The sequence below is a fragment of the Scyliorhinus torazame genome, chromosome 1 (genome assembly GCF_047496885.1).
Source record: "Scyliorhinus torazame isolate Kashiwa2021f chromosome 1, sScyTor2.1, whole genome shotgun sequence".
Taxonomy (NCBI): Eukaryota; Metazoa; Chordata; class Chondrichthyes; order Carcharhiniformes; family Scyliorhinidae; genus Scyliorhinus; species Scyliorhinus torazame.
In genome coordinates, this window is record NC_092707.1 from 290,242,625 (window position 1) to 290,268,898 (window position 26,274).

At 47.6% G+C, this 26,274-nt stretch overlaps 1 protein-coding gene across 2 annotated transcripts in view; it reads left to right on the forward strand.

Moving 5' to 3' along the window:
* Positions 1-26,274, forward strand: part of abcb10 (ATP-binding cassette, sub-family B (MDR/TAP), member 10) — a 63,091-nt gene that overhangs the window by 23,303 nt on the left and 13,514 nt on the right. For both annotated transcript variants that reach the window (XM_072507349.1, XM_072507356.1), the window contains one exon: positions 20,333-20,479. In XM_072507349.1, the coding sequence (XP_072363450.1) occupies positions 20,333-20,479 (147 nt within the window). The remainder of the gene's footprint in view (positions 1-20,332; positions 20,480-26,274) is intronic.

Genomic DNA, 26,274 nt, shown 5'->3' on the forward strand with positions numbered 1-26,274 from the left:
ATCCGAGGAAACAATATTTTAGTGAGCGTAATGGGTCCGTTATGGAAAAGGCTCCCGAGGGAGATAGTGGGAGCAGATAGCCTGGTGGATTCAAGATTGAATTTTCACGTTGCGACAATTTCAATTATTTATTATTTGGGTGCCTACAAATGCTGTTCGCCTACCACGTCACCAATTTTTATGTGGTGGATTCAAGGTTGGGTCTGCAGGCTTTGATGGTTCAACCAAAACATAGAGCTTTATTTAGAAGATGTTAACACTAGAGGCTGTGAAGTTAGACTGCCTGTTTGCCAGTGCAAACTGCCGATGATGTCATGTGATCATTCTCTTAAAGTGCCCTAGTTCAGCTACAAGGCTGTTTGTGAGGAAACACTAAAAACACTGAATTCACAACAGATGGTACTTATTCATTCAAATGCAAATTAAATTTCTGAAAGTATTTTGTACACGGTTAATCTGCAACATGACGTATGGTGATGACGAATGCTTGGGAGGAGCAGGTGACCGTGACCCGATTGTCCCCAAAGCTCTCCAGTGGGGGTTGTCTTACCTCGTGTATGGAACTGTTTTGCGCTAATTGATCCGAAGTTAATTTCTGCAATCAGTCAACAATTCCACTATTGTTGTATCATGTGACTTTCAGGATGGCAGAAGGTGATCTGGATGGACTTTACGTCCAGCAGTTCCTCTCCCAATTCGGACAATCCCATTGCCAGTTTTCAGGATAATGCTGATTGGGCGGCACGGTAGCACAGTGGTTAGCACTGTTGCTTCACAGTGCCAGGGTCCTGAGTTCGATTCCCACTTGGATCACTGGCTGTGCGTAGTCTGCACGTTCTCCCCATGTCTGCATGAGTTTCCTCCGGGTGCTCTGGTTTCCTCCCACAAGTCCCGAAAGACATGCTTATTAGGTGAATTAGACATTTTGAATTCTCCCTCCGTGTACCCGAATAGGCGCCGTAGTGTGGCAACTAGGGGATTTTCACAGCAACTTCATTGCAGTGTTAATGTAAGCTTACTTGTGACAATAATAAAGATTATTATTATTCGGCTATGGGAATCTCCAGACTTCCCAACCAATCATAAATCCAAAGGATTTGAACTCTGTTTAAAATTGACTGGTATGGAGGTGGCATGTGCTTTTGGCGTCCTGTTTCCAAGCTAGCTTTCAGAGTACAGTTCTAGAACCAAACCTTAAGGAAATACAAACTCTCCAGAGATCACAGAGGAAACTTATCTTGTGGGTCCAGAGAACATTATTCAAATATTTCTGAAGTGAACTGATAAAAGGATCACTGGTTGAAGCAATGAAGGATTGGTCGAGGCAGGCTCATGGTGGAGTAAGCAACATCGTTATCTGTAACCTGCCAGTCCTTGACAACTCTCAACCCAGGAGTCCCGAGTCTCTCACTTTTATCTCCTGTAGTTCTGTTTACAACCGTTGATGTTTGAAAGTAGAAACTTGTGTTTTTATGCTGTGCATAAATTGGCTGCTATATTTCTTCCATTGCAACAGCAATGACACTTCAAAAATGCTTAATTGGCTGGAAAGTGCTTTGGTACTTCTTGAGCTCATGAAAGGCACTCTATTTTTCCAAGTGTTTTTCATTTTAAATGGAAAATTAAATTTTGGCTCTGTTGTTTAAGGAGAAGGAGAGGGTATAATCTTCTCGCACAGTGCCTACCTTGGATAAATTAACGGAACAAGAATCTTAGTTTTGCACTTCACAAAATAAAATGAATGTTTCTGGCCAAACTTGTCCTTTATTGACTGACAGAAGCTGCAGAATGTAAATTGCATTGCTGAAGAGGGAAACCATATTGTAATATAATCGATTATACTTAACTTTCAAATAATGACCTGAGAGTTTTATTGGTAGCACCCTATTAACAATAAAGCAGCGCTTTCCTCTGGTTTACCTTCAAAGATTCCAGGTCCCAAACAAATGTAAACTGAAGGCAGACATTTAAAAAAAAAATAAGAGTACCTAATTATTTTTTTCCAATTAAGGGGCAATTTAGCATGGCCAATCCACTTGACCTGCACATCTTTGGGTCTTTGGGTGTGAGACCCACGCAGACACGGGGAAAATGTACAAACCCCACATGGACAGTCACCCGGGACTGAGATCGAACCCGGGTCCTCAGCGCTGTAGGCAGCAGTGCCAACCACTGCATCACCATGCTGCCCCTACTGTAGGCAGACATGATCCTACATTTCAATGTCAAATCTAAAGCCCTTTGACTCGGCTTGGGGGAGTGAAGATACTCCCCTTCTGGGAGCGAGGACAGCCAGACCTGTGAGGGAAAGCTCTACTGAAGCAGAGAGCTGAGTTTGAAAAACAATCTCAGGAAAACAGTAAATTCATTGGTTTGTAAGAAGCTGCTTTTAGGAATTGCATTTAAATAGCTTTAGCTAGAAAAACGGATCATTTATAAAGAAGTAGCTCCTTGAATTTCAGGAAGGTACACTAGCAATAGGGAAGTAAAGTTGGATCAAATCAAAGTGAAATAAGGTAATTTAGTAGACAACTTAAGATCAGGTTAGAGAGTAGAGCCTGGGAGAAAAAAGTGTGCGAAAGAGCGAGACTGAGAGCGGAGAGTTGGCTTGGAGTTCTGAGCTTGCTGAGGTGATGTCAGGATTCAAAGGTGACGTAGGGAAAGTGGAAACAGCTGATTGGGCGAGGACATTCAGGGTAAGTATTTCGTCATTTTGTCGCTTGGCTATGTTCTGTACTAATGAGGACCAGGGAAGAAGGACCCTAGAATAATATTATTTGATTTTAAGTATCTTTCTAAACGTCTAATTTAAAGGGGTAAGTAATGACCAGAGCGCTCTAGGCTGCGGTGTGCTCCTGCTGTAAGTGGTAAGCCAGACACATTTCCAAGCCCACGACCAGCATGCGTGCAAGAAGTGTTTCCAGCTGCAGCTCCTGGAAGTTTTGGCTTCTGAGATGGAGCGATGGCTGGGGACATCCATGAGGCAGAGAGTATTGTGGACAACACGTTTAGAGAGGTGGTCCACTGCAGGCTCAGACTCCACAGGCAGGAAAGGAGTAGGTGACCACCAGGCAGAGCAAGAGGATTCTGCAGGCAGTGCAGAAATCTTGCCATTCCCCTGTTAAACAGATTATACCACTTCGGATATTGTTGGGGGGTAGTGGCCTGTCCGGGGAAAGCACCAGCAGCCAAATTCATTGCACCACAGTTAGCTCTGCCACACAAACTAAGAGTAAGAAGTGTGGAAAGGCAATCGTTATAGGGGATTCAATTATAAGGGCAATAGATGGGTGTTTCTGTGGTCACAAACAAGACTCCAGGATGGTATGTTGCCTCCCTGGTGCTGGGGTCAAGGATTTCTTGGAGCCACTACAGGACATTCTGGAAGCGGAGAGTGAACAGCCTGTGGCCGTGGCACACATTGGTACAAATGACACAGGTTTAAAAAAAAGATGAGGTCCTAAAAGCAGCAAGTACGGAGTTAGGAAGTAGGACCTCTGAGCTAGTGATCTCAGGATTAAGACCATAAGAAATAGGAATAGGGATTTCCGGTGGCGACCATGGAGTGAGTGGTCGCACATTTGGTGGCTCCCACTCGTGGCGGTTTTTTCGGACCTTTTCACCGGTTAACAGGTGGAAGGCGGAAAAAAGGTGCTGGAGAGTGAGAGGAAGAGATTGACCCTCTGGTGTATGGAGCGGAGGGCCAGAATCAGCCGGAAAAGAGGGAAGCAGTCGGTTGGAGTTGGTGCGGCGCCTGCAACGCACATGGAGATGGGGGAGGAGCAGAGTGCAACCCTGTCGGCTCGGTGGTCGATGGACCAGCTGGTGAGCTTCCTGAATGAGAAGTTCACCCAGCAATGTGAGGAAGAGTCTGGAGGACCTGGCCCGGTTAGTGGATTCGATCAGGGCGGTGGTTGACTGCATGGAAACGAAGCTGGCGGCCCAGGGTCAGGCAATCCAGAAGATGGAGGAGGTGGTATGGGAACACGAAGAGCAGTTTGCCTCGATGGCAGCAGAGCTGGGCTGATGCGCGATCAGCAGAAGCAGCTTCAGGAGAAGGTAGAGGACCTTGAGAACCGGTCATGCAGGCAGAATATAAGGATTGTTGGTCTGCCGGAGGCGAGTGAAGGAGCCGATGCTGGTGTGTATGTGGGGAAGATGCTGGAGAAGCTGCTCGGAGGAGGTGCGTTTTCACGGCAGTTGGAGGTGGATCGAACGCACAGGGCGCTAATGAGGAAGCCCAGGGGAGCGAGCCACCGAGGGCGATTAGTGGTGCGGCTGCACCAGTTCCTGGACAGGGAGCGAATTCTTAAGGTGGGCCAGGCAGACAAGGCGCTGCTCCTGGAGGGCAGTGAAGCTAGAGTACACCAGGACCTGGATGCAGAGTTGGCCAAGAATAGAGTGAGCTTCAACAAGGTCAAGGCAGCCCTCTACAAGAAGGGGGTGAAGTTTGGGCTACTGCACCCGGCGCATCTGTGGGTGACCTCCGAAGGCCGGGAATTGTACTTTGGCTCGGCGGAGGAGGCAGCAGAATTTGTCAGAGACGATGGATTGGCAGGAGAAGGTGGACTTTGAACTTTGGTGGAGATGCTGTTATGATGTTGCTATTAACATATGTTTGGGGCCATTTCTTCCTTTTTCAGCTTCAGGTTTGTTCTGTTTGGGGCCATTTTTACGTTTTTCGGCTTCAGGTTTGTTCTTTGTCCTTTGTTAAGGGATGGTGGGTTGGCTCCTTTGGGTTTGGGGAGGGGTTGTTTTTGTTTTGTTTGCACTAATGCTTGAGTTGGTGGGAGGGGAATAGGTGCCATGGGTGGGGGCCGCCAGGCTAACTGGTTGGGCTAGTTCACAGAAGCGCAATGGGGGGTGAGTGGAAGGTCAGTGGGAGGGTCAGTGGGGCAAGGGTTGTTGCTGGTGGGGGGTGAGTGACCGGGCAAGGGTATTTAAAATGTATGGGGAGGAGGATCGGTGACGGTGCATGCCCGAGGGCGGGCCTAGGGAGGTGTGGGACACAGGCCAGAGGCTCGCCCAAAGGGGCCATGGTTGATTGGCAGGGAGCCCCCAGACCAGGCTGGTCACGTGGAACGTGCGAGGATTGAATGGGCCAGTCGAGAGGGCCCATGTGTTAGCACACTTTAAAGCGATTGAAGGCGGATGTGGCCATCCTACAAGCGACACACCTGAAGGTGGGAGACTAGATTGGGCTGAGGAAGGAATGGATTGGGCAAGTGGTTCATTCAGGGTTGGATTTTAAAACGAGGGGGGTGGCGTTTGAGGTGGGAAATATAGTGGTGGACTCTGGGGGTGGTACATTATGGCGAGTGGGAAATTGGAGGGGAAGCCAGTGGTGTTAGTAAACATCTATTCCCCGAACTGGGACGACGTGGAATTTATGAGGCGGGAACTGGGGAATATTTGGCAATAGTGGTGTCGGACCATGCCCCGCACAGGGTGGATTTACGATTGAGCGGGGCGGGGCGGGGGGGGGGGGGGGGGGCTGCAATGGAGGTTGGATGTGGGATGTTGAGATTAATGACACGGGGAGGTTTCGGCAAGTACGGTCTGGGTGGCACTGAAAGCAGTGGTCAGGGGAGAGTTTATTTCGATTCGGCCACACGGGGAAAAGGCGGAGCGGGTGGCGATAGAAAGGCTAGTGGAGGAAATCCTGCAGGTGGACCGGAGATATGCAGAGGCCCAGAGGAAGGGCTGTTAAAGGAACGGCAGAGACTGCAAATGTAATTTGGGTTGTTCATAGTTTGTTTGGCTTTTGTAATGTGCATATTGTATGTGTGTTTCTCCCATCGTATGTCCCCTGTGGATTTTACCCGAAACTGATCAAAACAGTTAGTTTCATATGGGATTGGCTGTACATGTACTCCTGTACAACCTGCCTTAGAATCATAGAATCATAGAAGTTTACAGCATGGAAACAGGCCCTTCGGCCCAACCAGTCCATGCCGCCCAGTTTTTTACCATTAAGCTAGTCCCAGTTGCCCGCACTTGGCCCATAACCCTCTATACCCATCTTACCCATGTAACCATCTAAATGCTTTTTGAAAGACACAATTGTACCCGCTTCTACTACTACCTCTGGCAGCCCATTCCAGACACTCACTACCCTCTGAGTGAAGAAATTGCCCCTCTGGGCCCTTCTGAATCTCTCCCCTCTCACCTTAAACCTATGCCCTCTAGTTTTAGACTCCCCTACCTTTGGGAAAAGATGTTGACTATCTACCTTATCTATGCCCCTCATTATTTTATAGACCTCTATAAGATCACCCCTAAGCCTCCTACGCTCCAGGGAAAAAAGTCCCAGTCTATCCAGCCTCTCCTTATAACTGAAACCATCAAGTCCCGGCAACATCCTAGTAAATCTTTTCTGCACTCTTTCTAGTTTAATAATATCCTTTCTATAATAGGGTGACCAGAACTGCACACAGTATTCCAAGTGTGGCCGTACCAATGTCTTGTACAACTTCAACAAGACGTCCCAACTCCTATATTCAATGTTCTGACCAATGAAACCAAGCATGCCGAATGCCTTCTTCACCACCCTGTCCACCTGCGACTCCACCTTCAAGGAGCTATGAACCTGTACTCCTAGATCTCTTTGTTCTATAACTCTCCCCAACGCCATACCATTAACTGAGTAGGTCCTGGCCTGATTCGATCTGCCAAAATGCATCACCTCACATTTATCTAAATTAAACTCCATCTGCCATTCGTCGGCCCACTGGCCTAATTGATCAAGATCCCGTTGCAATCCTAGATAACCTTCTTCACTATCCACTGTGCCACCAATCTTGGTGTCATCTGCAAACTTACTAACCATGCCTCCTAAATTCTCATCCAAATCATTAATATAAATCACAAATAACAGTGGACCCAGCACCGATCCCTGAGGCACACCACTGGTCACAGGCCTCCAGTTTGAAAAACAACCCTCTACAACCACCCTCTGCCTTCTGTCGTCCAGCCAATTTTGAATCCAATTGGCAACCTCACCCTGGATCCCGTGAGCTTTAACCTTCTGCAACAACCTACCATGCGGTACCTTGTCAAAGGCTTTGCTAAAGTCCATGTAGACAACGTCTACTGCACTACCCTCATCTACCTTCTTGGTCACTCCCTCAAAAAACTCAATCAAATTTGTGAGACATGATTTTCCACGCACAAAGCCATGCTGACTGCCCCGAATCAGTCCTTGCCTCTCTAAATGCTTGTAGATCCTGTCTCTCAGAATACCTTCTAGCAACTTACCTACTACAGACGTTAGGCTCACCGGTCTGTAGTTCCCAGGCTTTTCCCTGCTGCCCTTCTTAAACAAGGGCACAACATTCGCCACTCTCCAATCTTCAGGCACCTCACCTGTGGCTGCCGATGATTCAAATATCTCGGTTAGGGGACCCGCAATTTCCTCCCTAGCCTCCCACAACATCCTGGGATACATTTCATCAGGTCCCGGGGATTTATCTACCTTGATGCGCTTTAAGACTTCCAGCACCTCCTCCTCTGTAATATGCACACTTCTCAAGACATCACTATTTATTTCCCTTAGTTTCCTAACATCCATGCCTTTCTCCACCGTGAATACCGATGAGAAATATTCATTCAGGATCTCACCCAACTCTTGTGGCTCTGCACATAGATGCCCTTGTTGATCCTTAAGAGGCCCTACTCTGTCCCTAGTTACTCTTTTCCCCTTTATGTATCTGTAGAATCTCTTTGGATTCTCCCTTGCATTATTTGCCAAAGCAATTTCATGTCCCCTTTTTGCCCTCCTGATTTCCCTCTTAACTCTATTTCGACAATCTCTATACTCTTCAAGGGATCCACTTGATCCCAGTTGCTTATGTACGTCATATGCCTCCTTCTTCTTTTTGACCAGAGTCTCAATATCTCGAGTCATCCAGGGTTCCCTACTTCTACCAGCCTTGCCCTTCACTCTAAAGGGAATGTGCTTACCCTGCACCCTGGTTAACACATTTTTAAAAGCCTCCCATTTACCAGCCGTCCCTTTGCCTGCCAACAGTCTCCCCCAATCTACCTCTGCAAGTTCCTGTCTGATACCATCAAAATTGGCCTTGCCCCAATTAAGAATTTTAACTCTTGGGCCAGACCTATCATTCTCCATAGCTATCTTAAAACTAATGGAATTATGGTCACTTGTCCCAAAGTGATCCCTCACTAGCACTTCTGTCACTTGCCCTTCCTTATTTCCCAAGACGAGGTCAAGTTTTGCCCCCTCTCTAGTCGGTCCATCCACATACTGAATGAGAAATTCCTCCTGAATACACTCAACAAATTTCCCTCCATCCAAGCCCCTAATGCTATGGCTGTCCCAGTCAATGTTGGGAAAGTTAAAGTCCCCTACTACTACCACCCTATTATTCTTGCAGCTATCTGTAATCTCCTTACATATTTGCTCCTCAATTTCCCGCTGACTATTTGGGGGCCTGTAGTACAGTCCTACCAAGGTGATCTCTCCCTTCTTATTTTTCAGTTCCACCCATATAGACTCAGTGGGCGAACCCTCGGATATATCCCCTCTAAGTACTGCCGTGATGTTCTCCCTAATCAAAAACGCCACTCCCCCTCCTCTCTTACCTCCTGTTCTATCCTTTCTATAGCATCTGTACCCCGGAACATTGAGCTGCCAGTCCTGCCCCTCCCTTAGCCATGTTTCAGTCATAGCTATAATATCCCAGTCCCATGTGCCCGTCCATGCCCTGAGTTCATCCGCTTTGCCCGTCAGGCCCCTTGCATTGAAATAAATGCAGTTTAATGTAGACCTTCCTTGCTCTCTGCCCTGCTTTCTCTGGTCATGCTTTACATACTCTCCCTTCCTGCCTTTTGTTTCTGTCCCCACTGACTTCCTACATCGGTTCCCATCCCCCTGGCACATTAGTTTAAACCCTCCCCAACTGCACTAGCAAACACCCCCCCGAGAACATTGGTTCCGGTCCCACCCAGATGCAGACCGTCCGATTTGTACAGGTGCCACCTCCCCCAGAACCGGTCCCAATGTCCCAGGAATTTGAAACCCTCCCTCTTGCACCATCTCTCAAGCCACGTATTCATCCTAGCTATCCTGTCATTCCTACTCTGACTATCACGTGGCACTGGTAGCAATCCTGAGATTACTACCTTTGAGGTCCTACTTTTTAGTTTAACTCCTAACTCCCTAAATTCAGCTTGTAGGACCACATCCCGTTTTTTACCTATATCGTTGGTGCCTATATGCACCACGACAGCTGGCTGTTCACCCTCCCCCTCCAGAATGCCCTGCAGCCGCTCCGAGACATCCTTGACCCTTGCACCAGGGAGGCAACATACCAACCTGGATTCTCGTTTGCGTCCGCAGAAACGCCTGTCTATTCCCCTTACAATTGAATCCCCTATCACTATAGCTCTGCCACTCTTTTTCCCACCCTTCTGTGCAGCAGAGCCAGCCACGGTGCCATGAACCTGGCTGCTGCCACCTTCCCCTGGTGAGCCATCTCCCCCAACAGTTTCCAAAACGGTAAATCTGTTTTGGAGGGAGATGACCGCAGGGGATCCCTGCACTGCCTTCCTACTCTTCCTCTGTCTGTTGGTCACCCTTTCCCTATCTGCCTCAGTAATTTTAATCTGCGGTGTGACCAACTCACTGAATGTGCTTTCCACAACTTCCTCAGCATCGCGGATGCTCCAAAGTGAGTCCATCCGCAGCTCCAGAGCCGTCAAGCGGTCTAACAGGAGCTGCAGTTGGACACACTTCTTGCAGATGAAGGAGTCAGGGACACCAGAAGGGTCCCTGACTTGCCACATCTCACAAGAGGAGCATGACACGGGTCTGAGCTCTCCTGCCATGACTTAAACCTGAAGTTAAGTTTGAACTACACTACACAGCTAGGAGAAAGTCAAAGAGAGAGAAATCACTTACCAGTTACAAGCCAATCACTTACCTGCTGGCTGTGATGCAATTGCTCCAGAGACTCCCTCACAGGTCTGCTTCTCTGCACCTCCTTCAGGTGAGCACCAAATTCCCTTAACTAGTTAATTACTTTACTTAATTAACTTGATTTTTTTTTTTTGTCACTCCCCTCTTACCCGAACTCAGCCTTACCCAAACTCAGATACACTCTGTTTGCCTTCAGCACTCTGTTTCTAAAGGCACTTCAGCCACACCCTTTGTATCCTTCCTGATTTACAGTCAGCCAATAGGCCTGCTCCCAAAACTGATCTCTGTCCCAAACAGCTGACCTGCAAGGTAAGGAAGTGGTTAAGCAGTACTTACCTCACCCACAGCGCGCCCTTTTAAACTGTCCCCTCTGCCTCGCAGCTCCCGCGCTTTTTGAAACTCCCGCGCTGTTTCCAAGGTCCTGGCTCCCTCTCTCTCCCGAACAGCTGACCTGCAAGGTAAGGAAGTGGTTAAGCAGTACTTACCTCACCCACAGCGCGCCCTTTTAAACTGTCCCCTCTGCCTCGCAGCTCCCGCGCTTTTTGAAACTCCCGCGCTGTTTCCAAGGTCCTGGCTCCCTCTCTCTCCCCAACAGCTGACCTGCAAGGTAAGGAAGTGGTTAAGCAAGATCCTTCTTGGATCCTTTTATCTGAAATATAATTGTATTTGTGTAAACATAATAAATTTTAAGAGAATCAAAAAGAAAAGAAATTGGAATAGGCTGTTTTGCTCCTCGAGTATGCTCTGCCATTCAATAGGATCATGGCTGATCTGACATTCCTCACGTCTGCTCTTTTCCCGTAACGCTAGATTCCATTAATGATCACAAATCTATCTATCTCAGCCTTAAATAGACACAATGTCTCTGCCGCCACAGCTCTCTGTGGCAAAGAGTTCCAAAGACTCTCAACCCTCTGAGGAGAAGAAATTCCTCATCTCCGTCTTAAATATGCACCCCTTTATTCTGAGACTCTGCCATGGTCCTAGACTCTCCCATGAAGAGAAACATTCTCTCAGCATTTACCTTGCCAAGCCCTTTGAGAATCCTATATGTTTCAATGAGATTGTCTCTCATTCTTCTAAATTCCAATGAATAGAGTCCCAACCTGTTTAACCTTTGCGCATAAGATCATAAGACAATCCCTCCATACCAGGGATCATCCTAGTGAACGTTCTCTGAACAGCCTCCCATGAAATAATATATGTCTTTAAGGGAACCAAAACTGCTCACAGTACTCCAGATGTGGCCCCTCCAATACCTTGTTGCCGCAAGACCTCCCTACTCTTATATTCCAACCCCCTTGAAATAAGGGCCAACATTCCATCAGCCTTCCTGATTACCTGCTGCACCTGTGTGCTAGCTTTTAGTGTTTGGTGCACGCGTATCCCCGAGTCCCTTTGTGTTGCAGCTTTCTGCAGTGTTTCTCCATTTAAATAATATTCTGTTCTTTTGTTCTCCCTTCCAAAATGAAAAACTTCACATTTTCCCACATTATACTCCATTTGCCAATTTTCTGCCCACTTACTTAACCTACCAATATCTCTGTACAAACTATTTGTATCCCTCTTGCAACTTGCCTTTCCACCTATTTTTGTCATCTGCAAATTTGGCAACAGTGCATTTGCTTCCTTCCTTCAAATTATCAGTATATATTATAAACAGTTGGGGTCCCAGCACTGATCCTTGTGGGGAACCTCACTGGTTACAGGTCACCAACCTGAAAAAGAACCCCTTATTCCCACTTGCTGTTTCCGGCCATTAGCCAATTCTCTATCCATGCCAATATACTACCTCCAACACCATGGGCTCTTATCTTATGACTTAATCTTTTGTGAAGTACCTTGTCGAACGCCTTCTGGAAATCCAAATACAACACATTTACTGCTTCCCTTCTATTCACTCTAGTTGTGACTTCCTGGAAAGACTCAGAAATTAGTCAGACATGATTTCTCTTTAATTAAAAAAACCCAAACCAACATTTTATTCCACACACTAAAACACGTCATCTTGGCACCAAAACATAAACACAGTACAGACAGTTTGTCCAATTTTACTAACCCTCTGTGTTTGCCTGTCCAACTCTGCAATCAGTTTGCCCACCCTTCTGAAAAAAGCCTTGGGAAGGAAAATGGGGAGGGATTGAAAAATAAACAAGAACCTTGGAAACACATTCATCTTTACCACCTGTACTCCCCCTGCCAATGTTAAAGGCAGGGTGTCCCATCTTTTAAACTCCCCAACCTTTCTTTAGCTGCATCTGATCCTTTGCCTGTAATGTGACTCCTGCAGGAATATCACCTCCAGCTTCAAACTCTTAAGGTGCGCGAACACCTGGTACCGTTTGATCGGACCATTTAACCCAAGCACATTCCATGTTACAATCCTCAACGGGGGTTTCTGCTCTCCCCCTCTACTAAGGTCCGCCATCACCCAGCCCGGACCCCGCCCAAACCTCCATCCCCTCATGAAATCGGGCCCACCTAAAATGCCCGCCCCCTCTGTGCTCATCCAAACTCAACCGACTGCATCGCCAACCCACCCCCAAACTCAGGCTAACCACCACAGCCCCCACCCCCACTCTGCTTCCCTTCACTAGCATATCCTGCTAGCATGGTGACTCCGACCTGAGGTCCAGACAAAGGACCCTACCCAATCTATCCATCCCCCCCCATTCCCTTGCACCGCCACATCCCCTCTTGGACCCACCACCATGTCCCCTCCCTCCATGTCCCGTACCCCTAACAAGTGGAAACAAAACACCAAAGAAGCCCCCATGAACAAAATGATCAATTGCCCCAAAGAACCCGCACAACTGCAAACATAACCAATCATGAACTGTACAAAATGTACAAAAAGGTACGCAAGGTACAAATCTCTCAAACAGGCGCACCAAAAGTCCCGTACTCATCCCTCCCCAACCTGTGCTTCTTGACAAAGTAATTCACCTCCTCCAACATCAAGAAATAATATTCCCGGCACTCAAAATTCACCCTCCACTCAGCTCACACAAAATTCCCCATTAATCGGGGTAAAAAGGAGCAAAATCGACAGCTCCAGGCAGGAGCCATCTCGTGTGCGATCAATCAGATCATGGCCGCCACTGGAATTTCCCTTTCTTGAAGCCATTCTGACTCTGCTTAGTTGGATTATAATTTTCAAAATGTGGTACTATTACTTCCTTAATAATTGCCTCCAACATTTTTCCAACAGTAAATGACTAATACCAATAAAAATATTTTTTAGAAAAAAATAGATGTTGGGTTAATCGACTTATAGTTACAGCTTTGAATAGAAGGTGTCACATTAGCAGTTTTCCAATCTTCTGGTACTTCTTAAGAATCCAAGGATTTTTGAAAAATTACAACCAATGCATCCACTATCTCTATAGCTACTTTTAGGATCCTAGGATGCAAGCCATCAGGGACTTAGCTCCCTTTAGCCCCATTAGTTTGTCTAATACTACTTTAGTGATGGTGATGGTATTTAATTTCTCCCCCATATTCTTTAGTATTAATGGGATGTTCAAAGTATCTTTCGCTGATGCAAAATACCTGTTTAACTCCTCTGCCATTTCCTTGTTCCCCGTAACTATCTCCCAGGATTCATTTTAAGGGCCTATGTTAACTGACCTCTCTTCCTTTTTATTTATTTAAAGAAGCTCTCATTTTCATTTTTATATTCCTCACTAGTTTGCTCTTGTTCACTTTCTCTCTCTCTCTCTCTATTATCTTTTTAGACCTCCTTTGCTCCATTCTGAATTATCCCGGTCTTCGGGACTTTCACTGACCTTTGTCTCCTTAGATACTTTTTCTTTCAACTTAATATTCACCTTAACTTACGTGGTTGGGCATGGTTGGTTTATACCTCTCTTGGAATCTTTCCTCTTTACTGGCATATATTTTTGCTGAGAGTCACAAATTACCTCCTTAAATGTCTGCTGCTGCTTGTTAACTGTCTCTCCTGCTGACCCATCCGCCCAGTCCACTTTAGCTAACTCTATCCTCATTTCATTCTAACTCAAAGTTAAACAGTTGTTTCTGACCCAGGCTTCATACTCTCAAACTCGATATTAAATTCCAACATGTTATGATTGCTACTTCCGAGGGAATCTTTTACTCTGAGGTCATCTATTAAACATATCTCTTTTAAAACAAATTTTAAAATAAATTTAGTGTACCCAATTCATTTTTTTTCCAATTGAGGGGCAATTTAGTGTGGCCAATCCACCTAGCCTGCACATTTTTGGGTTGTGGGGGTGAAACCCACGCAAACACGGGAAGAATGTGCAAACTCCACATGGACAGTGACCCAGAGCCAGGATCGAACCTGGGACCTCGGCGCCGTGAGGCTGCAAGACTAACCCACTGCACCACCAAAGAACAAAGAAATATACAGCACTGGAACAGGCCCTTCGACCCTCCAAGCCCGTGCCGACCATGCTGCCCGACTAAACTACAATCTTCGACACTTCCTGCGTCCGTATCTCTCTATTCCCATCCTATTCATGTATTTGTCAAGATGCCCCTTAAATGTCACTATCGTCCCTGCTTCCACCACCACCTCCGGTAGCGAGTTCCAGGCACCCACTACCCTCGGTGTAAAAAAACTTGCCTCGTACATCTACTCTAAACCTTGCCCCTCTCACCTTAAACCTATGCCCCCTAGTAATTGACCCCTCTACCCTGGGGAAAAGCCTCTGACTATCCACTCTGTCTATGCCCTTCATAATTTTGTAGACCTCTATCAGGTCACCCCTCAACCTCCGTCGTTCCAGTGAGAACAAACCGAGTTTATTCAACTGCTCCTCATAGCTAATGCCCTCCATACCAGGCAACATTCTGGTAAATCTCTTCTGCACCCTCTCTAAAGTCCTCATCGCTATCCGCAATTCCACTAACCTTTGTGTCGTCTGCAAACTTACTAATCAGACCAGTTACATTTTCCTCCAAATCATTTATATATACTACAAACAGCAAAGGTCTCAGCACTGATCCCTGCGGAACACCACTGGTCACAGCCCTCCAATTAGAAAAGCACCCTTCCATTGCTACTCTCTGCCTTCTATGACCTAGCCGGTTCTGTATCCACCTTGCCAGCTCACCCCTGATCCCGTGTGACTTCACCTTTTGTACTAGTCTACCACGAGGGACCTTGTCAAAGGCCTTACTGAAGTCCATATAGACAACATCCACTGCCCGACCTGCATCAATCATCTTTGTGACCTCCTCGAAAAACTTGATCAAGTTAGTGAGACACGACCTCCCCTTCAAAAAACCATGCTGTCTCTCTCTAATACGTCCATTTGCTTCCAAATGGAAGTAGATCCTGTCTCGAAGAATTCTCTCCCGTAATTTCCCTACCACTGACGTAAGGCTCACCGGCCTGTAGTTCCCTGGATTATCCTTGCTACCCTTAAACAGAGGAACAACATTGGCTATTCTCCAGTCCTCCGGGACATCACCTGAAGATGGTGAGGATCCAAAGATTTCTGTCAAGGCCTCAGCAATTTCCTCTCTAGCCTCCTTCAGTATTCTGGGGTAGATCCCATCAGGCCCTGGGGACTTATCTACCTTAATATTTTTCAAGACGCCCAACACCTCGTCTTTTTGGATCTCAATGTGACCCAGGCTATCTACACACCCTTCTCCAGACTCAACATCTACCAATTCCTTCTCTTTGGTGAATACTGATGCAAAGTATTCATTTAGTACCTCGCCCATTTCCTCTGGCTCCACACACAGATTCTCTTGCCTATCCTTCAGTGGGCCAACCCTTTCCCTGGCTACCCTCTTGCTTTTTATGTCCGTGTAAAAAGCCTTGGAATTTTCCTTAACCCTATTTGCCAATGACTTTTAGTGACCCCTTCTAGCCCTCCTGACTCCTTGCTTAAGTTCCTTCCTACTTTCCTTATATTCCACACAGGCTTCGTCTGTTCCCAGCCTTTTGGCCCTGACAAATGCCTCCTTTTTCTTTTTGACGAGGCCTACAATATCTCTCGTTATCCAAGGTTCCCGAAAATTGCCGTATTTATCCTTCTCCCTCACAGGAACGTGACGGTCCTGAATTCCTTTCAACTGACACATGAAAGCCTCCCACATGTCAGATGTTGATTTGCCCTCAAACATCCACCCCCAATCTAGGTTCTTCAGTTCCCGCCTAATATTGTTATAATTAGCCCTTAAACCTACTTCATTACCCATTGCCTGATCCAAGGTAGCCTGTTCCCTGGTTAGCTCCATCATATATTCTAGAAAACTATCCCTAATGCACTGTATGAATTTGTTGTTCTAGCTTCCCTTTCCAACTTGATTAACCTAATCATCATGAAGATTAAAGTCACCCATAATTATTGCTCTATTCTTTTTACATGCTCCTATTATTTGTCAATTTATACTCTTGAATACAGTTTGGATACTTTTTGGGGTCTATACATTACTCCTACCAATGTCTTCTTTCCCTTGCTGTCTTTTTTTAACTCCACCCAGATGGACTCTATATAATCCGAGTCTAGATCGATTAATGCCAGTGCCACGTGCTAGTCAGAGCAGGAATACCAGGATGTATCTGATGAATGCTTGGCTGAGAGATGGTGCAAGGGGGTTTCATATTTCTGGGACATTGGGACTGATTCTGGGGAAGGTGGGACCAGTGGGACCGAAGATTCCCTTGGAAGTAGTAATCATAACATGTTGGAATTTAATATTCAATTTGAGAGTGAGAAACCTGGGTCAGAAACAACTGTGTTTAACTTAATAAAGGGAATTAAAATGAAATTGGGATCGAATTAGCTGAAGTGGACTGGGCGGAAAGGTTAGCAGGAAAGGCCAAAGGGACATGTTACACTTAGGCAGGAGCAGGACTGATGTTCTTGGGGGAATATTTGCAGAGTGGTTGTGGAAGGCTTAAACTAAAATGGCAATTAAGGAACAAACATCTTTAATTATCATAGAATCCCTGCAGTGCAGAAGGAGACCATTTGGCCCATTGAGTCTGCACCAACCCTCTTAAAGAGACCCTACCCAGGCCCATGCTCCCATCCTGTCCTGTAACCCCACTTAAACTTTTGGACATTGAGGGTAAATTTAACATGTCTAGTCCACCTAATCTGCACATCTTTGGACTGTGGGAGGAAACCGGAGCAACTGGAGGAATAGACACGGGAAGAACATGCAAACTCGATACAGATAGTTACCCAAGGCTGGAAGTGAACTCGGGTCTCTGGTGCTGTGAGGCAACAGTGCTAACCACTCTGCCTTGATGAATTCTTCATCAAGGTGGAGAGTGACGTAATTGATTCTGAGACTGGGGTGCTGAATCTACAAAAAGGAAGCTACGATGGTATGAGGTGCAAATTGGCTGTGATGGATTGGGTAATATTACTTAAAGGGATAGTGGATGAGCTTGCAAACATTCAAGGAGTGCATGGGTGAACTGCAACGATCGTATGTTCATGTCTGGTGCAAAAGTTAAACCATGGCTTACAAGGGAAATTAGAGATAATATATCCAAGGAAGAGGCATACAAATTGACTAGAAAAAGCAGCAGACCTGAGCATTGGGAGCAACTTAGAATTCAGCAAAGGAGGACCAAAGGATTGATTAAGAAAGGGAAATAGAGTAAGCTTGTGGGGAACTTAAAAACTGACAAAGCTTTTATGAGTATATGAGGAGAAAAAGATTGGTGAAAAGAAATATCGATTCCCTTACAATCCGAAACAGGGAAATTTATAATAGGGAAAATAGAAATGGCAGACCAACTAAATATATACTTTGGTTTTGTCTTCACAAAGGAGGACACAAATAACGTACCAGAAATGTTGGGAAACACGAGGTTTAGTGAGAGGAGGAACTGAAGGAAATAAGTATTAGTAGGGAAACGGTGTTGCGGAAATTGAGATTGAAGGCTGATAAATCCCCAGGATCTGATATCTACATCCCGGAGTACTTAAGGAAGTAGCCCTAGAAATAGTGGATGCATTAGATTAGTCGTCCTCTTGCAAGATTCTATAGACTCTGGGACAATACTACAGATTGAAGGGTAGCTAATGTAGCCCCACAATTTAAAAAGGGAGGTAGGGAGAAAACACGGAATTATAGACCAGTCAGCTTGACGTCGGTAGTGGGGAAAATGCTAGAGTCCATTATAAAAGATTTGATAGCAGAGAACTTGGAAAACAGTGACAGGATCAGACGGAATTAGCAGGGAAATCATGCTTGACAAATTTACATGAATTTTTCGAGGATGTAACTAGAGAGTTGACGAGGGGGAGCCAATGGATGTGGTTTATTTGCATTTTTAGAAGGATTTCCGCAAAGGTTCCACGCGATGTGTGTAAAATTAAAAAGCATGGGATTGGGGTAGCGTATTGAGATGGATAGAAAACTGGTTGGTAGACGGGAAACAAAATGGGTCTTTTTCACATGGCAGGCAGTGACTAGTGGGGTACAGCTGGTATCAGTGCTAGGAATTCAGCTATTCACAATATGTATTAAATTTTTCTTTTTTTTTTTAAATTTAGAGTACCCAATTCATATTTTCCAATTCAGGGGCAATTTAGCGTGACCAATCCACCTAGCCTGCACATGTTTTGGGTTGTGGGGGCGAAACCCACGCAAACACTGAGAGAATGTGCAAACTCCACACGGACAGTGACCCAGAGCCGGGATCGAACATGCGACCTCTGTGCTGTGAGGCTGCAGGGCAAACCCTCTGCACCACCGTGTTGCCCAGCACAATATGTGTTAATGATTTAGATGAGGGAACCAAATGTAAAAGTCTAAATTTTCAGATGACACAAAGCTGGGTGGGAGGGTGAGCAGTGAGAAAGATACAGAGATGCTTCCGTGTGATTTGGCCACGTTAAGTGGGCAAATGCATGGCAGATGCAGCATAATGTGGATAGATGTGAGGTTATTCACTTTGGTACCAAAAACAGAAGGCAGATTATTATCTGAATGGTTATAGATTGAGAGAGGGGAATGAGCAACCAGACCTGGATGTCCTCGTACATTAGACGCTGTAGGTAAGCATGCAGGTGCAGCAGGCGGTAAAGAAGGCAAATGGTATGTTGGCCTTCATGGCAAGAGAATTCTAATTACAGGACCAGGGCTGTCTTGTTGCAATTATACAGGGCCTTGGTGAGACCACACCTGGAATATTGTGTGCAGTTCTGGTCTCCTTATCTGAAGAAGGATGATCTTGAGATGGAGTGCAGCAAAGGTTTACCAGACTGATTCCTGGGCTGGTGGGACTGACGTATGAGCAGAGATTGACTAGGTTAGGATTATGAGGGGGGGATCTCCTAGAAACCAGTAAAATTCGAACAGGACTAGACATATTAGATGCAGGAAGGATGTTCCCGATGGTGAGGGTGTCCAGAACCAGGGGTCACAGTCTGAGGATATGGGGTGGACCATTTAGGACTGGGGTGAGGAGAAACGTCTCACCCTGAGAGTGGTGAGCCTATGCAATTCGCTATCACAGAAAGCAGAAAGAAGGAATTAGATATATCTCTTGGGGCTGAAGGGATCAAAGTATATAGGGGGAAAGCGGGGACAGGTTACTGAGTTGGATGATTAGGGATGATCATAATGAATGGCAGAGCAGGCTCGAAGGGCCGAATTGCCTACTCCTGATCCTATTTTCTATGGTTCTGTGAACATCCTTTCCTTCAAAAAGACAACACAAAATCTTCCACAACAAGTGATCGCAGGGCAGTTCAGTAAGTACTGTATCACAATTTTGGTATAGCTGCAAATGCTTACAGAAATGTGCTGCTGAGATTCTTAAGATTCCTGCATCACACCGTTATATTTCATTAATTCAAAAGCAGTTTTGTTCAAGAAGAAGCTAAGAAGAGAGTTCCCCACCCCCCCCGAGATGTCTTTGTTCTTGTTTCCAAATTATGTAGATTGGTGGTAGAATAGAACCGCAGGCTCACCTTGATAACTTTGTTTGTCTCCTTTCATTTTCTCTCTCCTTTCCAGTCTACTTGTACATCAGTTCTGACAAGGCGTCTAAGGACATGAGGCATTGACTCTGTTTCTCTCCTGATAGGTGCTGGCAGGTTTGCCTTGCTTTTCCAGTGTATTTTGCTGATTTTACTTGTATATCCTGCCTGCCTGATGAGTCAGATGTGGGGTTTGTCCTAATTCCGAACCATTGGATTTTGGATAGAAGCTGCAAATGGGACTCTAGGCTTTGTTTATCTCCTTCCCCAGACTAACAACACTTTGCCCAGCTGAGTAACACTCTCCCATCATTTTGGCTGAAAGTGGTTAATACTACAGGGATTAAACATGGGACTTTGTTGTGCTGTGTGGCTCCTAACAGGAACATTCTGATTTTATTTTAAGCCACATTAACCCTGATTTTCACCTATCCATTCACAGCTTGCTGAAGAGCGCATTGGAAACATAAGGACAGTCCGTGCTTTTGCCAAGGAGGACTCTGAACTGCAGGCATACACTGAGAAGATCAGCCAAGTGCTGCAGCTTGCCAGGAAGGAAGCGGTGGCTCGGGCAGGATTTTATGGGGCAGTAAGTGCAATGTAATTTGAGCGTTTTTTAAATTTTACCTTTTTTCACTCTCTCTCTCTGAAGTTGTACACCTTAGCTTCTGATGTCCCAATCTTTTCAAAACCCTTTTACAGAATATTCCACAGGATCTTGTCCTGGAATGTGACAGAATAATGTTGATTTAACCCTGATCTTGGGCTTTGACTACCACCCAGTAAAAGAACGAAATAATAACTAACGCAATCTAAATACAGGTGTTACCTTTGACCAAAATCTGAACTGGACTAACTATATAAATACTGTGGCTACAAGAGCACTTCAGAGACTGGGAATTCTACAGTGCGTAACTCGCCTCCTGATGCCCCAAAGCCTGTCCACCATCTACAAAGGCATAAGTCAGGAACGTAATGGAATACTCTCCACTTGCCTGGAGAAATGCAGCTTCAACAACACTTTAGAAGCTTGACACCATCCAGGACAAAGGAGCCCACTTGATTGCTACCCCTTGCACAAACATTCAATCCTTCGACCACTGACGGTGGCAGCCATGTTGACCGTCTACAAGATGCACTGCAGGAACTCGCAAAGGTTCCTTAGGCAGCACCTTCCAGACCCCCAACCACTACCATCTAGAAGGACAAAGCAATTTTTTTTTAAGGGGCAATTTAGCGTGACCAATCCACCTACCCTGCACATCTTTGGGTTGTGGGGGAGAAACCCATGCAGATACGGGGAGAATGTGTAAACTCCACACGGACAGTGACCCGGAGCCGGGATCGAAGCTGGGACCTCGGCGCTGTGTGGCAGCAATGCTAACCACTGTGCTGCCCAGGACAAAAGCAACTGATGACCTGGGGGTACACCGCATGGAAGTTCCGCTCCAAGTCACTCATCTTCCACTTTTGCTGGGTCACATTTCTGGAATCCCCTCCCTTTTCTTTTTTTTTCTTTTTAAAAAAAAAAAATATATATTTTTATTAACGTTTTCGAACACAATTTTACCCCCTTACAAATCAACAAAAATGGTAACATGATAACTGATAGATAACATTGTTAAAATAAAATAGTGAACTAACAAAATAACACGAAATAGTGCTCCCGCCCCCTCACCCCATCTAGAACACAAACAATTTCCCCCCCCCCCCCCCACCCCCCCCTCTGGGCTGCTGCTGCTGGCTATCTATTTTCCCCCTAACGTTCCGCTAGATAGTCGAGGAACGGTTGCCACCGCCTGGTGAACCCTTGAGCCGATCCTCTTAGCGCAAACTTCACCCGCTCCAGTTTTATGAACCCCGCCATATCGTTTATCCAGGCCTCCATGCCGGGGGGTTTCGCTTCCTTCCACATGAGTAAAATCCTTCGCCGGGATACTAGGGATGCAAAGGCCACAATATCGGCCTCTTTCGCCTCCTGCACTCCCTGCTCCAAATATAGCTAACCCCCAGCTTGGCTTGACCCGGACCTTCACCACCTTCGAGATCACTCCCGCCACTCCCCTCCAGTGCCGGACACGACCAAAACATGTGTGTGGTTCGCCGGGCTTCCCCCGCACCTCCCGCATTTGTCCTCCACTCCGAAGAACCTGCTCAACCTCGCTCCCGTTATGTGTGCTCTATGTAGCACCTTAAATTGGCACACGAGGAAGAGGAATTTACCCTACTTAGGGCATTAGCCCACAAACCCTCCACAATCTCCTCCCCGAGCTCTTCTTCCCATTTTCCCTTCAGTTCTTCTACCAGCTCCTCCCCCTCTTCTCTCATCTCCCAGTATATTTCGGAGACTTTGCCCTCCCCGACCCACACCCCCGAAAGCACCCTGTCCTGGATCCCTTGTGTCAGGAGCAGCGGAAATTCCTTCACCTGTTGTCTCGTGAACGCTCTTACCTGCATATACCTAAAGATATTCCCCGGGGGCAGCTCATACTTTTCCTCTAGCGCTCCCAAGCTCGCAAACGTCCCATCTATAAATAAGTCTCCCACTCTCCTAATTCCTGCCCGGTGCCAGCTCTGGAACCCTCCGTCCAACCTCCCTGGGGCAAACCTATGGTTGTTCCGGATCGGGGACCACACCGAGGCTCCCAACACACCCCTCTGTCGCCTCCATTGCCCCCAGATACTTAATGTTGCCGCCACCACTGGGTTCGTGGTAAACTTTTTCGGGGAGAGCGGTAGTGGCGCCGTCACCAGCGCTTTTAAGCTCGTTCCTTTGCAGGACGCCATCTCCAGCCTTTTCCACGCCGCCCCCTCTCCCTCTATCATCCACTTTCGGATCATCGCCACGTTGGCGGCCCAGTAGTGGTCACCCAAATTCGGCAACGCCAGTCCTCCTCTGTCTCTGCTACGTTGCAGGAACCCCCTCCTTACCCTCGGGGCCTTCCCTGCCCACACGAAGCTCATGATGCTCCTATCTATTTTTTTGAAAAAGGCCTTGGTGATCAATATAGGGAGACATTGGAACACAAATAGGAACCTCGGGAGGACCATCATCTTAATCGCCTGCACTCTGCCCGCCAGTGACAGTGGCTGCATATCCCACCTTTTGAAATCCTCTTCCATTTGTTCCACCAGCCGAGTCAGATTGAGTCTGTGTAAGGTTCCCCAGCTCCTGGCTATCTGAATCCCCAGGTATCGGAAGTTTCTTTCCACTCTCCTTAGCGGCAGGCCATCTATCCCTCTACTCTGGTCCCCTGGGTGTATCACGAAAAGCTCACTCTTTCCCATGTTAAGCCTATATCCCGAGAAATCTCCAAACTCCCTCAATATCTGCATGACCTCTGTCATCCCCCCCCACTGGATCCGCCACATACAGCAGTAGGTCATCCGCGTAGAGTGACACTCGGTGTTCCTCTCCCCCTCTAACCAACCCTCTCCATTTCCTGGAGTCTCTCAGCGCTATGGCCCGTGGTTCAATTGCCAGCACGAACAGTAATGGGGACAGCGGGCATCCCTGTCTTGTTCCCCTGTGTAGTCGAAAATACTCCGATCTTTGCCGATTTGTGACTACACTTGCCATTGGGGCCCCATAGAGGAGTTTAACCCAGCTGACAAACCCCTCCCCGAACCCGAACCTCCTCAGCACCTCCCATAGATACTCCCACTCTACCCTATCAAATGCCTTCTCTGCATCCATTGCCGCCACTATCTCTGCCTCCCCCTCTGCTGGGGGCATCATTATCACCCCCAATAGCCGTCGCACGTTGACATTCAATTGTCTCCCCTTTACGAACCCTGTCTGATCTTCGTGCACCACCCCCGGGACACAATCCTCTATCCTCATTGTCAGCTCTTTTGCCAGCAACATGGCGTCCACATTTAGGCATGAGATAGGCCTATAAGACCCGCATTGCAGTGGGTCTTTATCTCGCTTCAGGATTAGTGATATCGTCGCCTCCGACATTGTCGGAGGTAGGGTCCCCCCTTCTCTGGCCTCGTTAAAGGTTCTGACCAGCAGCGGGCCAACAAGTCCACATATTTCCTATAAAATTCCACCGGGAACCCATCCGGTCCCGGGGCCTTCCCTGCCTGCATGTTCTCCAGCCCTTTGGTCACCTCGTCCACCCCAATTGGCGCCCCCAGGCCGCCACCTCCTGCTCCTCCACCCTCGGGAACCTTAGTTGGTCCAGAAACTGCTGCATCCCCTCTTTTCCCTCTGGGGGTTGGGACCTATATAACCTCTCGTAAAAGGTCTTGAACACCTCGTTTACCTTCCCTGCTCTCCGCACCGTGGTTCTCGTTTCATCCCTAACTCCCCCTATTTCCCTCGCCGCTGTCCTCTTTCGAAGCTGGTGGGCCAACAGGCGACTCGCCTTTTCCCCATATTCATATCTCATCCCCTGTGCCTTCCTCCACTGTGCCTCTGCCCTCCCTGTGGTCAGCAGGTCGAACTCCATCTGGAGTCGTCGCCTCTCCCTGTAGAGTCCTTCGTCCGGGGCCTCCGCATATTTTTTATCCACACTCAAAATCTCCCCCAGTAATCTTTCCCTTTCTTTGGCCTCTGTTTTCCCCTTGTGAGCCCTGATAGAGATCAACTCCCCCCTGACCACCGCCTTCAGCGCTTCCCATACTACCCCCACTCGGACCTCCCCATTATCGTTGGCTTCCAGGTACCTTTCGATACATCCCCGCACTCTTCCGCAGACTCCCTCATCCGCCAATAATCCCACATCCAGTCGCCAGAGTGGACGCTGCTCCCTCTCCTCTCATAGTTCCAGATCCACCCAGTGTGGGCCATGTTCTGAAACAGCTATGGATGAGTACTCAGTTCTTTCCACCCTCGAAATCAGTGACCTTCCCAAAACGAAGAAATCTATCCGGGAGTATACCTTATGGACGTGGGAGAAAAAGGAGAACTCTTTGGCCAGCGGCCTAGCAAATCTCCACGGATCTACTCCCCCCATTTGGTCCATAAACCCCCTAAGCACCTTGGCCACTGCCGGCCTTCCGGTCCTGGATCTAGATCTATCTAACCCTGGGTCTAGCACAGTGTTGAAGTGTCCCCCCCCCCCCCCCCTTACCAGGTTTCCTACCTCCAGGTCCGGGATGCGTCCCAGCATCTGCTTCATAAATCCCGCATCATCCCAGTTCGGGGCATATACGTTGACCAGCACGACCTCCGTTCCCTGCAGTCTGCCACTCACCATCACATATCTGCCCCCGCTGTCCGCTACAATGTTCCTAGCCTCGAACGACACCCGTTTCCCCACCAATATGGCCACCCCTCAATTCTTTGCGTCCAGCCCTGAGTGGAACACCTGTCCCACCCATCCTTTCCTTAACCTAACCTGGTCCGCCACCTTCAGATGCGTCTTTTGAAGCATGGCCACATCTGCCTTCAGCCCCTTTAAGTGCGCGAACACTCGGGCCCTCTTAATTGGCCCATTTAGGCCCCTCACGTTCCACGTGATCAGCCGGACTGGGGGGCTGCCCGCCCCCCTCCCCTGTCGACTAGCCATCACCCTCTCTTGGCCAGTCCCACGTCCCGGTTCCGCGCACCCACCCGTCCCTCAGGCGGCGCATTCCCGCCTCGACCACCTTTTCTCTTACCAGCTCCCCTTCGATCTCCGCACCAGCAACCCAGTTGTCGTGTCCCCCCCCCCACCCGCTGGATCCCCATCTAGCATGGTTAGTCCCCCCATATTGCTTCCGAAAGTCAGCTGACTTCAACTGACCCCGGCATCTCCCGCTCTCTCCTTGACCCCCCCCCGCCGTGTGAGGAACTCCCATCCTCCTTGCGCCTATCTTCCCGCCATCATGTCTCTGGCGCGGGAAAAGAAAAAGAAACCCCGTGCTTTCTAGTGCCATCCTGCCCCCCATGGCACAGCTTCCCCTACCGCCCCGCTCCCATTCCCCATCCCCCGCCTGTGTCTCTTCTTCCCCCCCCCACCGGCGCCCACATTTCTCAGTGTCCCCCCCTCTCCAATTTACACCTCTATACATCAGCATTTTCGTTTCCCCTCCAACATCAGTCCCTCAGTTCTGGTCCAGTTTCTCTTTTTGAATGAAGGTCCATGCTTCTTCCGACCTTTCAAAATAGTAATGTCTGTCCTGGTGCGTGACCCACAATCGCGCGGGCTGCAACATCCCGAACTTCACTTTCTTCTTATGCAGCACCTCCTTGGCTCTATTGAAACTCGCCCTCCTTCTCGCCACCTCCGTACTCCAATCCTGATACACTCGTATCACCGCATTCTCCCATCTGCTACTTCGTACCTTCTTGGCCCATCTCAGAACCACCTCTCTATCAGTGAAGCGGTGAAATCGCACGATCATCGCCCTAGGTGGTTCTCCAGCCTTTGGTCTGCTTGCAGGGACCCGGTG